General features: G+C 43.3%; 1 protein-coding gene across 3 annotated transcripts in view; it reads left to right on the top strand.

Moving 5' to 3' along the window:
* Nucleotides 1–16838, top strand: part of LOC137383425 (catenin delta-2-like) — a 552588-nt gene that overhangs the window by 523028 nt on the left and 12722 nt on the right. For 2 of the 3 annotated variants that reach the window (XM_068056267.1, XM_068056257.1), the window contains 2 exons: nt 355–481; nt 11878–12009. In XM_068056267.1, the coding sequence (XP_067912368.1) occupies nt 355–481; nt 11878–12009 (259 nt within the window). The remainder of the gene's footprint in view (nt 1–354; nt 482–11877; nt 12010–16838) is intronic. The other variant, XM_068056277.1, reaches the window with a different exon arrangement.

Raw genomic sequence — 16838 nt, 5'->3', positions numbered from 1 at the left:
ACCCCCTCATCCTGTTTATTACATAGGCTATGCTTGTATTTCCTAGGGTATAGAAGATTAAGGAGTGAGCTAATTGAGGCTTTTAAGATGATTAAAAGATTTGATAGGACAGATGAGAGAAAATATTTCCTCTGGTGGGGGAGTCCAGAACCAGGAGGCATAACTTTAAAATAAAAACAGAAAGTGCTGGAAATACACAGCGGGTCTGGCAGTATCTGGGGATAGAGAAACAAAGTTAACATTTCAGGTCTGTGATCTTTCATCTTCTGATAATGCCCCTGGGGTATCCTTTGCTCCAGCCTACAGTTGTATTATAATAATAATATAAAACATAATGATTTTTGTCTTCTGCAGGACGGATGGTCTCAGTATCATTTTGTGGCCTCATCTTCCACAATAGAACGGGACAGACAGAGGCCGTACTCCTCCTCACGCACTCCCTCCATATCACCAGTCAGAATGTCCCCGAACAATCGCTCAGGTAAGCCTCACCATGATTTCCCAATGTGGCTGGCTGGCTGGCAGGGTGGATGTCACTCCAATTGCAGGCACTTTGAGGCACAGGCTCCATCACTTAAAAACTCCCAGATTAAAAGGGTAGTCGCTTATCATAAAATGATACAATATAGAAGGAAGCTATTTGGCCTACCATGCCTATGCTGGCTCTCTGAAAGATCCATGTACTTAGTCAAACTCACCCCGCTCTTTCCCCTTGGTGGGTGAATTTTTCCCTTTCAACTATCTGGCCAGTTTCTGTTTGAAAGTTACAAGTGAATCTGCTTCCACCATCCTTTCAGGTGGCTCATTTCAGATCATAACAACTTAAAAGAAAATCTCCTCATCTCCCCCTGGGCTTTTTTTTGCCAATTATCTTAAATCTGTATCCTCTGGTTACCGAACCCCCTGCCAGTGGAAACAGGATAGGATAAAACTATCAAAGCCATTCATGACTTTGAACATCTGTATTAAACCTCCCTTTAACCTTCTGTGCTCTAAGGAGAACAATCCCAGCTTTTCTAGTCTCTCCACATAACTGAAGGCTTTCATCCCTGGTGCCATCCTAGTAAATGTCCTCCCCACTCTCTCCCAGGCCTTGAAATTCATTTTGAAGTGTCGTGCCCCAAGTTGGACACAATACTCCAGCTGAGGTCTATCCGGTGTTTTATAAAAGTTTACCTTAACATCTTTGCTTTTGTATTCTATGCTTCTGTTTAAAAAAGCAAAGGATCCTTTATGCTTTTTTAACTTGACAAGCTTATATCAGTCAGAAAGTGACAAGCAACAATCATTTGTATAAACACCCATTTCAAAGTTGCCTGTTGTAGCATCTGAAGTGCTCCATTTATTGGTTGATTTTCAGACTGGAGGGAGGTATACAGTGGGATTCCCCAGGGGCCGGTACTAGGACTACTACTTCTCTCAATCTATATTAATAACCTATACTTGGGAGTGCAGGGCATAATTTCAAAATTTGCAGATGACACAAAACTTGGAAATATTGAACTGTGAGGAGGATAGCGATAGACTTCAAGAGGATATGTACAGACTGGTGGAATGGGCAGACGCATGGCAGATGGAACGTAATGCAGAGAAGTGTGAAGTGATACATTTTGGTAAAACGAATGAGGAAAGGCAATATAAAATACAGGATGCAATTCTAAAGGGGGTGCAGAAGTGGAGGGGCCTGGGGATATATCTACACAAATCGTTGAAGGTGACAGGACAGATTGAGAAAGCAGTTAATAAGGCATACAAGATCCTGGGCTTGATAAATAGACGCATAGAGTACAAAAGCAAGGTGGTTATGGTGAATCTTTATAAAACACTGGTTCAGCCTCAACTGGAGTATTGTGTCCAATTCTGGGCACCACACTTTAGGAAGGATATGATGGCACTGGAGAGGGTGCCGAAAAGATTTATGAGAATGGCTTCGAGGATGAGAGATTTCACAAGGATAGTTTGGCGAAGCTGGGGCTGTTCCCCTTCGAGAAGAGAAGGTTGAGAGGAGATTTAATAGATGTGTTCAAAATCACGAAGGGTCTGGACAGAGTAGATAGGGAGAAACTATTCCCATTGGCAGAAGGATCCAGAACCACAGGACACCGATTTAAAGTGATTGGCAAATGGACCAGAGCCAACATGAGGAAAAACATTTTTACACAGCGAGTGGTTAGGATCTGGAATGCACTGCCTGAGAGTGTGGTGGAGGCGAATTCAATTGTGGTTTTCAAAAGGAAATTGGACAATTATCTGAAGAGAAAAAAATTTGAGTATTGCTGAAAATAGAGACATGTTGTCGAAGTTTTTCGCCTTGCTCTCATCAGGACAATCCACAAGAATAACCAATGTAAGGGAAAACAACAACTTATACTGCATGAGAAGAGAGTGCTGATTGGTTGGCAAGTGAACTCTGATTGGTAGAGGCGTTACCATGGAGGATGCACCAGTTTACGGTGACTGACAGTTAACTACCAAGCTTTGTTTGAAATTTAAACCAGGCAGGGTTACAGAGAAAGGGTAGGGGAGTAGAACTAGCTGAGTTGCTCTTGCAGAGAGCTGGCACAGACACGATGGACCAAATAGCCTCCTTCTATGCTGTAATTATTCTATGATTCATTCTATGATTTTGCCAAGGTGCACTGAATGCAAGAAAAAGTCAATAAGTAAATAACACCACTTAATGCTCAATTACCTTTTGTGTACTTAAGCTCTACAAAACCCCTCTAAATAGTGTGAAATTACAGTTTGTACTAAACATTGACTGCAGTGTAAGTAAAGCTGCAGGTCAGAGTGGAGCCAGAAACAGCTGGACAAAGGTTCACTACACAAAAGGAACTTTCTTGTTATAGAATATTGTAATCGTGCCACCCCGTTATATTGGCCCTCATGTATAGCGGGGAAATTGTGTTCATACAAGCACGCCAACTGTAAACAGTGTAGAATGTACCTTAATCCACAGCAAAGACTTCCTGAAAAGTAATTGCCTGGCAAATTTTTATTTGGGCTTTGGGGAGGGTGGAAGAGCGATATTCCTGTTAATGCTATAACTGAGCAACACAGTGATGGGTTTCAGATCAGCACTGGCGGCTTCAGGAATTCTCTCCCTAAATATCATTACCTCGTCTCCTTTAAAATACTCCTTAAAAGCTATGTCTTTGACCAAGCTTGTTCATCTGTTAATTGTGTATCAATTGTTTGATTATATGCAGGTGGAGGGTGTTAATTGGGGCCTTACTTGAGCAGTTATAACCAGACACTTACTGAGACTGGTGAAGGGTTTGAGCGAGGAACTACATGTTTGTAATCCTTTTACTCTGTACAATAAATGTGAAACTGAGTGAAGATAGGCTCCAGCATCATCCTTCCATAACAAGCCTTCTGGAGCTTAACAAAGCTTTTGGTTGCCTATCCTAATATCACTTCAAGTGGCTTGATGTCAAATTGTGTCTGATAATGTTCCTGTGAAGGGCCTTAGGCAATTTTTACAACCATAAAGATGCTATGTAATTGCAAGTTGTTGTTACTACTGATGGTAACATCTAAAATCTGCAAAGTTTTAATTTTAGTCAAACAGATTTCTTCAAGTGAAAGGGGGGAGTCGTTTGTACCCTACTGCAGCAGGAGCTTTCATCCAGAGAAACTATATTGAGAGAAAACTCAATTTGTAGCTTTTACCATCCATCAGTGTCAGATGACCCATGTATCACTACACTGGTATTAAGGAGCGAATGAAGAGCATCACCTTGTTTCAAAACAGAATTGATTTTTTGCAGGCGATTGAGTTGAATGCCTCATTTGGTCTTACAAGACTGATGGGTATCATTATATAATTGCAGTTCAGTGCTCTAAGCCAATGTGACCATGTCTGAGATTAATAGATGTCTATACACTTGTGTCACGATTTTGTGTTTTTATAGAACGATCTTCAGCTCCCATAAATGGGCATTGGCTCTGTGATCTAGGTGCTGTACCTTCTTCATATTCTTCCCTCAAAGAGGTGCATAATTAAGGAAGTAACAGATGCCCAGGTTGGAGCACCCTGCTTGCTTGACTTACAGATATCTCATTTCCATTGCCAAACTACTTTTCAAATTAAATAGAAGGAAGAAGCATCAAAGTTAAATTTTTAAAGAAAGTGCTTTCATGACCTCTGAACTTGCCAAAGCGCTTTACAGCCAATTTCCAGAAGTACTTTTGAAGGGTAGTCACTGATGTAATGCAGGAATTACATACAAAGTGCTGTTACATACAAGGTGAGTCAGGAGCGGGACACTCAGTGTACATACAACATCTAAATATGGAATATTCTGTAAACAACGCACACTGAATTCTATCAGTTTGGTCGCAACTTTAAACTTGCTTCAATGGCATTTTTCAATGATATCATGTCTCTCAAACAGGCAGCAAAAAGAGCCTCTTACCTAATCAGGTATCACAAATCATTCAGCGTAACATCATGCTGTACCCGCTCTTATGTTTTTTGAAGTGATAAAAAAAATTTATGTAAGGCATTTTTGGGGTTAATTTTGCAGAGACTTCCCCAAGTACCCGGGATTGATCTATAACAGAAGCAATCTTGGAGAATGTTATTTAAATTCTGCTGCAGTAACTCATCTGCTGCAATCGTGCTTCTAAATGAGCCAGAACATGTAAAAGATCACTAGTTGGTTGATATTAAATCTGTGAAATTGACCTGAAATTGTACGTGTCATTGAGAAGAAAGGAAAAGAAAGCTTTGAACAGTGAGTCTTCCCAACAGCATTTCTTGTAAAAACCAATCAGTCACAAAGATTTGTTACGACCTTCAAAGTCCTTTTGAATTTTGATTGTTTTTAATATCTTTTTTTGTAGGTTTTTTTTTACTGATATTCTCCCCTTCCTTCATCTGCTAAAGATATTGACTCCTTGTGTCAGCTGTGGCTTAGTTGGTAGTACCCTTGCCTCTGAGTTACAAGCTTTTTGGGTTCAAGTCCCACTCCAGGGCTTGAGCACAAAATCAAGTACTGAGGCAGCACTGGACTGTCAGAGGTGCTGTCTTTTGGATGAGATCTTAAACTGAGGCCCCATCTGCCTCATCAACCTGTAAAAGATCCCATGGCACTATTTTGAAGAAGAGCAGAGGAGTTATCCCCAGCCAATATTTATCCCTCTATCAACTTTACAAAAACAGATTATCTGGTCATTATCACATTGTTGTTTGTGGGAGTTTGCTGTACTCATACTGGCAGCCCTGTTTCCTGCATTAGAATAGTGACTATGCTTCAAAAAGTACTAATTGGCTGTAAAGCACTTTCAGACATCCAGTGGTCATGAAAAGCACTATCTAATGCAAATCTTTTTTTCTTGGTGCAATATGATCCCAAAGACATTTTCAGTAGCTGACCAAAGAGGAGTTGGATGGGAGGAATTAGCAACTCCAGCTCCCTGGCAATGTTGGGCTTGCTAGTAGACACAAGTTGACTTCTGCAGAGGAGACCTCCACATGAAAAAGGCCCCACAAGCAGTGTAGGCATCTTCCATGGGCACTCAGACTGCTACCACAGGAGTCTAGTGTGCCAGATTGGAATAGAATATCTCTTTGAGCCTCACTGATATGATTTGTAACATTAGGTCTGCTGTCCTGCAGATCAGTGGCTACTTGGAAGCAGTACCCAATACTATTGGCATGGCAGGAATAGACATAGGTTAGATAGGAGGAAACTTTTTCCCTTAGCGGAGGGTCAAGAACCAGGGGGCATAGATTTAGGGTAAGGGGCAGGAGGTTTAGGGGAGATTTGAGGAAACATCTTTTCACCCAGAGGGTGGTTGGTATCTATAATGCACTGCCTGAAGGTGGAGGCAGGAACCCACAATTTTAAGAAGTATTTAGATGACCACATGAAACACCATAGCATACAGGGCTATGGGCCAAGTGCAGGAATATGGGATTAGAATAGTTGGGTGCTGTATGGCCGGCACAGACACGATGGACCGAAGGGCCTGTTTCTGTGCTGTATAACTCTATGACTCTTTTGACTCTATGGTTGATGGTGCTGCCTCTAGAATAGCAGCATATGTGAGCTCTCCTGCCAGCCTTCTCCACTGTCTGCACATGTGGCTATAAAGACAGAGGATCAGGCTTCCCACATAACAGTATTTGGGGTGCGGGCTACAGCAAACCCACCTCAGGAATTTGCTGCTATGGGAGGAGGGTTGCTAATAGGAAGAGAGCATCCAGTCCAGACTAGCATTCTTCACACACAGGCATCAACGGCAAGCACAATGGGATAAAGTCCTGTTTGAAGTCTTCATTTAAGTTGTGGTTGGACTGAAGATGTCCTCCTTGCAGACTTTTCCCTTGGCAGGTTTTTGTTCATCAGGTGGTTCAGGTTGCCCCCCCCCCAAAGTGAGCTGTCTCTGCGGCAGAAGTTGGGTGTGTGGGTGACGCTGGGTAGTCATGGAGCATCTCCTGACCTTCCTGCATCCCATTGCTCTACCAAACACCTCCAGTGGGGGAATTCTCATTGGGAAACCACTTGATATTGGTAATGGTGCTGGAGCCAAAAAATAAACAATTTACAGAAATTTGCATGAAGACGAAAGAGTGCTTAATGCCCCCATTTTAACTCCGGAGGGCTTGAGTATTGTCTGGGTGGGGCGGGGTAAGCTTATCCCCATTTTAAATTCCGGGCCTCATTATTACCTTTGAAGTGAGGTTCCTGCCCGGAATCACTAGCTGGCCAACCCGTGTGGAAAAAATGGAGGGTGGCTGGAGTCTATAACCAGGGACCCTAGGGAACAGTCCGCAACAGTTAAAGTGGGTCGTGAGGAGGTGGGGGTTGGGGAAATGAGGGGGTCCTGAGTTAATCATGTTTGGAGTTAGGGGTAGGCAAAGCCTGGGACAAGGGGAGGCCCACATTTCCATATAGGGCCCAGAAGGGACTCCCACTTCTCTGGCCCACAAAGAAACCATAAAATAAATGGATCTCTTCTGACCCCAATGCCGTCAGCTCTGTCGGGCGGGTCCAACACCCAGCAACTGCTAATTAAAATCATGTCAGGGTATGAATAACATTATCAGACCTTCATCAGCCTGCAATGAGTGCCTCACAGGCCTCCCGAAGCCCAGGAGTTAAAATGGCGGCCAAGGGAAATATGATGCAATTGGCCCTCGCACAATCCATTCTTGATGGGTGCAGGAGGTGAAAATCAGGGTTAAAATCTCAGCAGGATGAAAGCAGTTAAAAAATCGCTGCACTGCACTTAAATTCAGCAGGTAGATTTCTCACAGAAAATAAAATTTTGGGATACAGTATATGAGTCAATTGAGACATGACATATGCTAAGTGTAGCCTGCTTGAAAAAGCTAACTTTGGACTTACGGTTCCCTAAGCTCCCACTAATGGGGTTTTCCTCTCCTCGTGTCTGGGTCTGTTGTAGACTAATTGATAGAGATTGAGTACTACCATTAATCAACAACATGCATTTATATTGTGCTTTTAATGTAGTAAAACATCCCAAGGTACTTCACAGAGCGTTATCTGCCAAAATTTGACACCAAGCCGCATAGAGATATCAGGACATGTGACCAAAAGCTTTGTCAAATAGGCAGGTTTTAAGGAGCAATTTAAGGCTGTGTTTGTTGACAACGTAACTACTAGATGGCGCACTACCGGTACATGCACAAATGCAGTATCATTAACTGAAACATTTTTATCACTAACGTCTCAGGCAGCTGTCTGCAATAAAGATGGCGCTGCTCAATCTTACACAGAAAAGCGAATAAACACAAACCCTACCTCCCCCCCACCCCATGGCCGCTTCTCCTCCCTGCTCCCTCCCGTTTAACTGCTCACCCCTTCAATTGATGCTTCTCTATCCCACTCCCTCCCACAATCGCCACTTCTGTTCCCCACTCCCTCCCGTCCGACTGCACGCCACTCCATCCTGCCCGACTGCTCGCTGCTTGGTTCCCCCCCTCCCTACTCAGTCCCCCAACCCCTGCCCCCGCTCAGTCCCCCCCCCACCCACCCCTCATCGCTTGGTCCCCCTTCAACCCCACCGCTCAGTCTCCTGCCCCCGCTACTTGGTTCCCCACCCCTGCCACCACCGCTGCTCAGTCCCCCGTCCAGTCACTTGCTCGCTCGGTGCGTGGTAACATCAGCACGCGCATGCGCAAATTAACGCTGGCAAGTGTTTGGACATACTCGGTTGATGTCGGCGATCAGTCTGCATTGTCAGGAGTTACAGTTGCAATTTAAAGTGGGAGGGAGAGGGGTATAGGGATGGAATTCCAGTATTTAGAGCACAGACTGGTGGAGTGTAGGCAATTGTAGATGCACAATAGGCCAGAATTGGAAGAATGAAGAGATCTTGGAGAGCTTGAGGAGGTTACTGAAATAGGGAGAGATGAGGCCAAGGACAGATTTATCATTGTATCATGTGGGTACCAGTATAGTAGAAGGCGAACTAGATGGCTCTTGGTCTTTTATTGTTCAGCAATGTCTACGTTAACTTGATATCACAGTGCTATCTACGTGGCCTTCCAAATACATACTACTGTTGAGTGACCTTGATCTACACCTGATTTCCCATGTGCCAGAACAATGGGAATAGACTGCAAAGTGTCCCGCCCTTGAATTAAATTTAATTCTCCTCTGTTTGAGTCCACCAGTAGTGAACACAGACCAGAGATTCAGTCATCATGGATTTGTCATCTTATTTCCCTCTTGCACCTGACCATTGACTGTGTGAAATCAGGCGGAGGCCCAGTGGGAAGTTCACCATTGTGTGTCATGTTTCATGTGTGGATAAGTGTAGGCCTCCATGCAAGAAGAGGGAGCTAGACATAATGGCCCCGAAAATCCATCATTTTTCCAGCAGATTCCAGTGGCAGTTGGGCAGAATGGCCCCAAACCTAGCCCAGATCCAATTCTGGTGCAGATCCAAATCTGTTCCAGACCCAGATACACGGGGTCTGCATATATTCTCTTGAAGTTGGTTTCACTGAAAGAAAGACTTGTGGTGCCTGTCATGACATCAGGACGTCCCAACGCAATTAGGTATTTTTGAAGTGTAGTGTAATGTAATGTAGGAAACATAGCAGCCAATTTATGCATAGAAAAATCCCACAAATAGCAATATAATAATAACCAGATAATCTGATTTTTACTAATGTTGGTTGTAGGATAAAGATTGGCTAAGATACCAGGGAGAAATCCTCTTCAAATAGTGCCATGGGATCTTTTACATCCACCTGAAAGGTTAAGCAGGGCCTCGGCTTAACCTCTCATCTGAAAGATGGCACGTCTGACAGTGCAGCACTCCTTCAGTACGACACTGAATTATCTACAGTGCACATTTTGAATACACAAAATGATACATAGCAAGAACTTAATACCCACAAATGTATTTGAGTCCCAGTCTGAATGTCATTCATAAATTATTGCATAGACACTGTAGTGGTTGGTAGTGTCACTCAACCCCCTCAACAGTGCCACCCACCCCTTTGTACTGTACCCTTGACCACCTGTCACTCTGCATATAAAACTGTGCTCAAGTTTATTCAGAATAGATAGTAAATGAAGAAATTGGCACTTGGCAGCACTCCGGATTCAGTAATACAGATTTTTTTGTAGGATACAAGATGACACACCAATTTTCTAGAGTGGGAATGTTATCCTTTAAAGGATTTAACATTTTAATCATTTCACAGCTACAAACGTCACCCTTCAGGCCACAGGAAACATAATCATTGTATTTTCAAACCAAAAATGGCTCAAATGAAACCTGTTTGGCAGAAAGTGTCCCAACCCCTGTCCTTTGGATTAAATGTGCAGCTGTGAAAATAATTCACCAATACAGGTTGTGGTGGCGGGTGGGGGGGGGGGGGGGCGAATTTAAATCACCTTCCTCACATCCCACTTTAAAGACAAGTCCTGAGCACTCAATATAGGGCAAAGTATGGTATTGGAACAGTTTACATTGCAGCTTCAGTTGTAGAGCAGAAGGATGTTGAATGCCATGGTTCACTGGCAGTATCTTGGGAATAGTTGGCAGTGCTGTTCTCTTCTGATAATTAGAATCATACATTTGGTAGGTAGATGGCTAAATCAAAGCCAAGGAGAACATTTATTGACTTGGCATGTATTTGGCCTCCCATTGAAATCCCAGATGGAGCCCAGGTCAGGTTTCTGGTCCCAGTGGTTTTGCAATGAAATTGTCAGTTGTCAAAAAGAGATTTTCTGTGAAAGATTTGCCAAGAGAGCAAACCAATGATGGTTTTTAATGCAGGAAGCTAGGGAATGGAACAATGATATCTATTACTGTTCAGAGAGGAAATCTGTACTCTTTTCAGTGAGACTAACTGGGGTGCACAGTTGGAATGCTCAAACAGGTTTTATCCCAGAAGCATCCAGTAAGAGAGGTTACTTCATTCTCCAAACATTAAACTTACTCACCAAAATACTCCACAGAGTTTGTAATTTTTTTCTTGTAAGCACATTCTATTTTTTCAAGCTCTCAACAAGCAGAGAAAAATCAAACAAGGCTCACTGCTTTAATACACAGAAGGATAACATTTTCTTTTGCACACAATTAGTGCCCAATTCTCAAGGCACCAAATTCAGTGCGAGCAAAAATTTTTAGAAGGCCTCGCTACACTTAATAATTTTAGCCAATTATTTTTAAAGTCGTCCAGCACAGAAAATACAGGCTAGTTCACCTGTTAACCCTTTCAGCTCTGCTCACCTATTTAAAACAGGTACTGAGGAAATTTCCTGCTTTGTTCAGTTCAATTCTTAAAAGATGTGATTGACGTTTGAAAACAGTGTTTGAAGCTCTCTTGTTTTTTTGTGCTCTTCACCGAGCTGATTCGGTTTTCTCTGGTGCATTACTTGCTGCTGATGTTTTTGTGTTGCACAGTGGTCACAGTCATGCCTCGGAGTCAGGAGATGGTGGCTTTACGTTCCACCCACTCCAGAGTCTTAGCACAATACCTAGGCTGACACTCCGACACTCCAGTGCAGTACTGAGGGAAGTGCCATCTTTCAGATGGGGCGTTAAACCGAGATCCTGTCTGCCCTCTCAGATGGACGTAATAGATCCACCATACTATTTAGAACAGGAGCAGGGAGTTTCTCCCTGGTTTCCTGGTCAATGTACATTGCTCAATCAACATCATTACAACAGATTATTTGGTCATTATTGCATTCTTTGCGGCTGCTGCATTTCCTACATTATAACAGTGACTTTGGTTCAGAAGTACTTAATTGGCTATAAAGTGTATTGGGGTGTCCTGAGGTCGTGAAAGGCGCTATAGAAATGCAAGTTTGTTCTTTCTCTTGCAGGTGCTTTTTCCCACAGCAGAAGTTTCATTCATTTACAACAAGAATTAGATTCAAATTCTGATATTCTGATGGGTCCCCTCTTCATTCCGTGTTAGATCATACGAGAGCAGTGTTCCTGGCTCCATGTTGCTCCACAATTATTGCATTGGCCCTTTTATTTCAACTTTGCCCAAAGTGTTTACATTTGATGGGGCAGAATATATCATTGCGATTCAGTGGCTCTTCTGGGTCAGGAGCTTGTAAGTTCAAGCCCCACTCCAGGGACTTGAACACATATTTTGATTTTCTATCCTAATGATTTTCTTTTTCATTGACTTCAATGTATTAGATAATGGGGTGGTGTGTAAAACTGCCTGCCAATTCACTATATATTGCCTGTTCTGCACTTTCACCCCGATGAATTTCTGCCCCAAATTATGGCTCAATCCTAAAAAAGGTTTCAGTCACTGAGCCAGAGGGAACACTCTCCCAGCTTCAAGTGGGACAGACCTCTGTCTGCTTAAGGATGCAGGAAATATATAGGAATAACCCAGTGCTCTCTCATTTTCAGCGAGTGCCCCAGCCTCTCCTCGAGAGATGATCAACTTAAAGGAGAGAAAGTCAGACTATGACACAACCGGGACCAACTCTGGCTACCATGGGAGTAAAGGAGAGCACATCTCCAGAAAAGATACTCTTCCAGGTGAGCAAACTGGAAACATCTTCACTAAATAAAAAAGGCTGAAGGGGAATATCTCTCAGCATTTTCTTCTCTACCTTTCCCCCAATCCACATCTTGCTAAAATTGGTGACTCATGCTCGGAAATAGTTCCACAGACCCTGGAAAGACCTCCTACCTATTCAATTCTTTGCTCAAGTGGTCATTCATAAGTAAGCCAGGGTGGCCTTGCAAGGCTATGAAGGGTCATCACAGCTGAGCTGAACCCTGTCCTCAGCTGACATCCATTGATATGCACTTTACAATGGGACCTATTGTTCAGTCATCAGGAGCAGGAGCTGTGGCTCCTGATCTTCCCTTTCCCTAACCCAGGCCACTTATAGTGTCTCACTCTAAACCCATCTGAGATTAATTAATTTTGCAATGTACAAGGGGAGAACTGAGGACTTTCCTGAAATGTACAGCTCAGTGATCTACCAGGGGTGAGTGCATTTACTCACCCAGCCATTTGGGGGCTTTCTTGGGGCAGGGAGAGGTTTGAATTCTTCAAATGAAACCTCAAAACCTCGCCACACGCATACATCTTCAGATTAAAGTTGCGCAATAAACATTGCCATAGACAGTAGGGACGTCAGCAAACATGCAACATTCCTGCCACTTCCATTTAACTTACAGACAGCCAGTACGTTTCAAAGAAGAGCAGGGAGTTCACTCTGGTTACTTCCCAGCATTTGTCTAAATTCATTACAAAATTCTTACAGGGCTCGACAGGGTAGATGCAGGAAGGACGTTTCCCCTGGCTGGGGGTGGGGGAGGGGGTCTAGAACCAGGGGACACAGACTCAGAATAAAAGGTAGGCCATTTACGACTGAGATGAGGAGGAATTTTTTCACTCAGCATGGTGAATCATTGAAATTCTCTACCCCGGAGGGCTGTGGAGGCTCAGTCATTGAGTATATTCAAGACAGAGATCGATAGGTTTCTAGATATTAACGATATCAAGGGATATGGGGATAGTGCAGGAAAATGGTATTGAGGTAGAAGATCAGCCATGATCTAGTTGAATGATAGAACAGGCTCGAGGGGCCGAATGGCCTACTCCTCCTATTTCCTATGTTCCTAAAATAGATTATCTGCTCATTTATCTCATTGTTATTTGTGGGACCTGGCTGTGCATAAATAGCTACCGCATTTCATACATTACAACAGTCACTATGCTTCCAAAATAGTCAATTGAACTTACACCAATGTGGCTGTCATTTTTCTGTGTAAATCTACCAGTTGCATCCATCTGGTTTTTAATTGATTTTCTTGCTGGTGGTGGTGCAGGAAGTGGAATGAAAGTATCAGAGTAAGAGGTCAGATTTGAAGTCCAAGCAATTCTTGAGTTGTTGATCTCAGCCCAGCAGCCAAGTATAGTCCAGGTAAATTTCCCCACAGCGGGGAGGAGAATTGTAGCATGAATCTTTGTCAGGTTGCACTGTTAAAGAAAGAACCTCAGGGCATCCCAAAGCCCCTTACAGCCAATGAAGTACAGTTGAAGTGTAATCACTGTTGTAATGTAGGAAATGCTGCAGCCAGTTTGCACACAGCAAGCTCTCTCAAACAGCAATATGATCATGGTCAAATAATCTGTTTTAGCGGTGTTGATTGGGCCATAAGTATTGACCAGAGGGAGAGCTTTCTTGCTCTTCTTCAAAATAATCTCATGGAAACATTTTTTTAAAATTCATTCATGGCATGTGCGTGTTGCTGACAAGGCCAGAATTTATTGCCCATCCCTAATAGCCCTTGAGAAGGTGGTGGTGAGCCACCTTCTTGAACCGCTGCAGTCCATGTGGTGTAGGTATATTCACAGTGCTGTTTGGGACGGAGTTCAAGGATATTGACACAGTGACAGTGAAGGAACGGCAATATAGTTCCAAGTCAGGATGGTTAGTGACTTGGAGGGGAACTTGCAGGTGGTGTTCCTCCCATGCGTATGCAGTCCTTGTCCTTCTAGGTGGTAGAGGTTGCGGGTTTGGAAGGTGCTGTCAAAGGAGGCTTGGTGAGTTGCTGCAGTGCCTCTTGCAGGCAGTGGTGGAGGAAATGAATGGTTAAGGTGGCAGATGGAGTGCTGATCAAGCTGACTGCTTTGTCCTGGATGGTATAGAGCTTCTTGAGTGTTGTTGGAGCTGCACTCATCCAGGCAAGTGGAGAGTATTCCATCACACTCCTGATTTGTGCCTTGTCGATGGCGGACAGGCTTTGGGGAATCAGGAGGTGAGTTACTTGCTGCAGAATTCCCAGCCTCTGACTTGCTCTTGTAGCCACTGTTTCTACATGGCTGGTCCAGTTAAGTTTCTGGTCAATGATAAGCCCCCAGAATGTTGAGAGTGGGAGATTCAGCGATGCTAATGCCATTGAACATCAAGTGGAGATGGTGAGATTTTCTCTTGTTGGAGATGGCCATTACCTGGTATTTGTGTGGCGCGAATGTTACTTGCCATTTATCAGCCCAAGCCTGAATGTTGTCCAGGTCTTGCTGCTTGTGGGCACTGACTACTTCAGTAACTAAGGAGTTGTGAATGGTATTGAACACTGTGCAATCATCGAACATCCCCACTTCTGAACTTATGTTGGAGTGGAGGTCATTGATGAAGCAGCTGAAGGTGATTGGGCCTAGGACATTTCCCTGAGGAACTCCTGCAGTGATATCTTGGGGTGGAGATGATTGGCGTCCAACAACCACAATCATCTTCCTTTGTGCTAGGTTTGACTCCAACCAGTGGAGAGTTTTCCTCCTGATTCCGATTGACTTCTATTTTGCGAGGGATCTTTGATGCCACACTCAGTCAAACGCTGCCTTGATGTCAAGGGCTGTCACTCTCACCTCATCTCTTGAATTCAGCTTTTTCGTTCATGTTTGGACCAAGGTCGTAATGAGACCTGGAGCTGAATGGCCCTGCTGGAACCCAAACTGAGCATCAATGACCAAGTTATTGCTGAATAAGTGCCACTTGATAGCACTGTTGATAACACTTTGCTGATGATTGAAAGTAGAATGATGGGATGGTAATTGGCCTGATTGGATTTCCTGCTTTTAATAGACAGGACATGCCGGGGCAATTTTCCACATTGTCGGGTAGATGCCATTGTTGTAGCTGTACTCGAATAGCTTGGCCAGGAGCGCAGCTAGTTCTGGAGCACAAGTTTTCAGTACTACAGCTGGGATGTACATCCACCATAGAGGGCAGACAGAACCTTGGTTCAATGTCTCATTTGAAAGGTGGCAACTCTGACAGTGCAGCACTCCGTCATGCATTGAAGTGTCAAACTAGGTTCTGTGTTCAAGTCTCTGGAATGGGTCTTGAACTCAAAACGTTCTGACTCAGACGTGAGAGTGCTACCCACAGCTGACACCTTGGAAGTTGGAGCAATTTGGCATGATGAATTCAGATGATCAGCTTTAAAGTATGTTACCTTAAGAGCGTGTGTTTTTATCTTTCCAATGAATTGCCACCCATAAATGAACTATGCCTCGTGTTACAGCCAGGTGAGGAGATGGTCTCAGGCTTCACTTTCATCCTTCCCCTCTTGTTTGACCGCAACAGGGTTTATTCCTTTTTAAAAACAGTGGTTGAGCTTACCACCTCAGTGAGTGTTTGACCTTGTTCCTCTAATGTGATTGTAAAAGAACCAATTGGACAGATTTTCTTGAGTTTAAACAAGAAAGAGGTATGTTTATTATACTTAACACACTAACCCAATTCAAAATGCTAAAAAATAAGCTACACATTCATGCACACATTCACACGAGAGTCACACACACACAAATAGATTACAGAGGGAAACAGATTTGGTGGTTGGATTAAAGTCCAGAATAAATGGAACTTAAATACAGTCTGTAAATCCAGTCGTCCTCGGCTGAAGCTGTAGTCTTGAAGTCCTCACTGGTCCAAGTTCGCTGTGGTTGGCTTGCTTTGCTCAGGGGTCCTGAAGGCAGAATTGGTTGTTGATTCACTTCCCCTGGTTTATGGCTATAGTGGTCTGTAGGTTTGGAGGGGGTCCCCCAGTTGCAGCCAGTTCTTTTCTTGATATTTTCTGGGGAGAGAGAGACACACACAAAGCAGCCGCCTGCTTTGTTGCTGTATTTTCTGTTACTGCCTCTGCTGTCTGTGTCACAAAACTTTAGTTTCTTCAGAGATGAGCCAGCAGTCACATGGTTCTATCAATCCCCTTTGTTTCTAATGAGTTTTTTTCTGGAATCTTCGAATGAAATTCAAGATGCTACATGCCCCAGGGTGTCCATTCACACTTGGAGTGGGTTGGCTCTTTCAAAGTCAATGGGTGGAATAGGCCTTGAGGCCATGCTAATAAAGCTATTCTCGGTAATTCAATCACTTAGAGCAAGCCATTGTCCTGGCTGAGCTTCTGCTCGACTTTTTGTCTCCAGTCCAATCTCCTGGTATTTCAAATGTTAATTGCAGTGGCCATCTTGGCTGCTAGGTTTTTTTTTTAACGTTAACTTGGGGAATTTTTTGCATTAAAAGTCTAAAGAAAGTTTCCAACCAATGAAATTAATATTTCCCATTTAGCAAATAGGTTTTTTTCCCCCTGACACTAGTGATAAGGAATGGGATTCAAATTTGAGTCTATGTATGACAAAACAGCTGCTCTGTGGTACCAGTATTTCCCCTTCAAATTCAGTGGAGTATACCATTGTTTTAATCTTGTTTAAGCTTTTCACTGTTTTTAAACACAAGTTTTTATTGGTCTGTTATAAATTTTGACATATTGTGCTTTGAATGTTAAGAATTGAATTGGAACAACACTTGTAAATTGCTGATGTACTTGGACACCTTTTCGTTCTC

This window comes from Heterodontus francisci, chromosome 2 (genome assembly GCF_036365525.1).
Source record: "Heterodontus francisci isolate sHetFra1 chromosome 2, sHetFra1.hap1, whole genome shotgun sequence".
NCBI classification, from domain to species: Eukaryota; Metazoa; Chordata; class Chondrichthyes; order Heterodontiformes; family Heterodontidae; genus Heterodontus; species Heterodontus francisci.
Note: the sequence above shows the minus strand (reverse complement) of the source record. Positions and strands in the feature narration are given on the sequence as shown.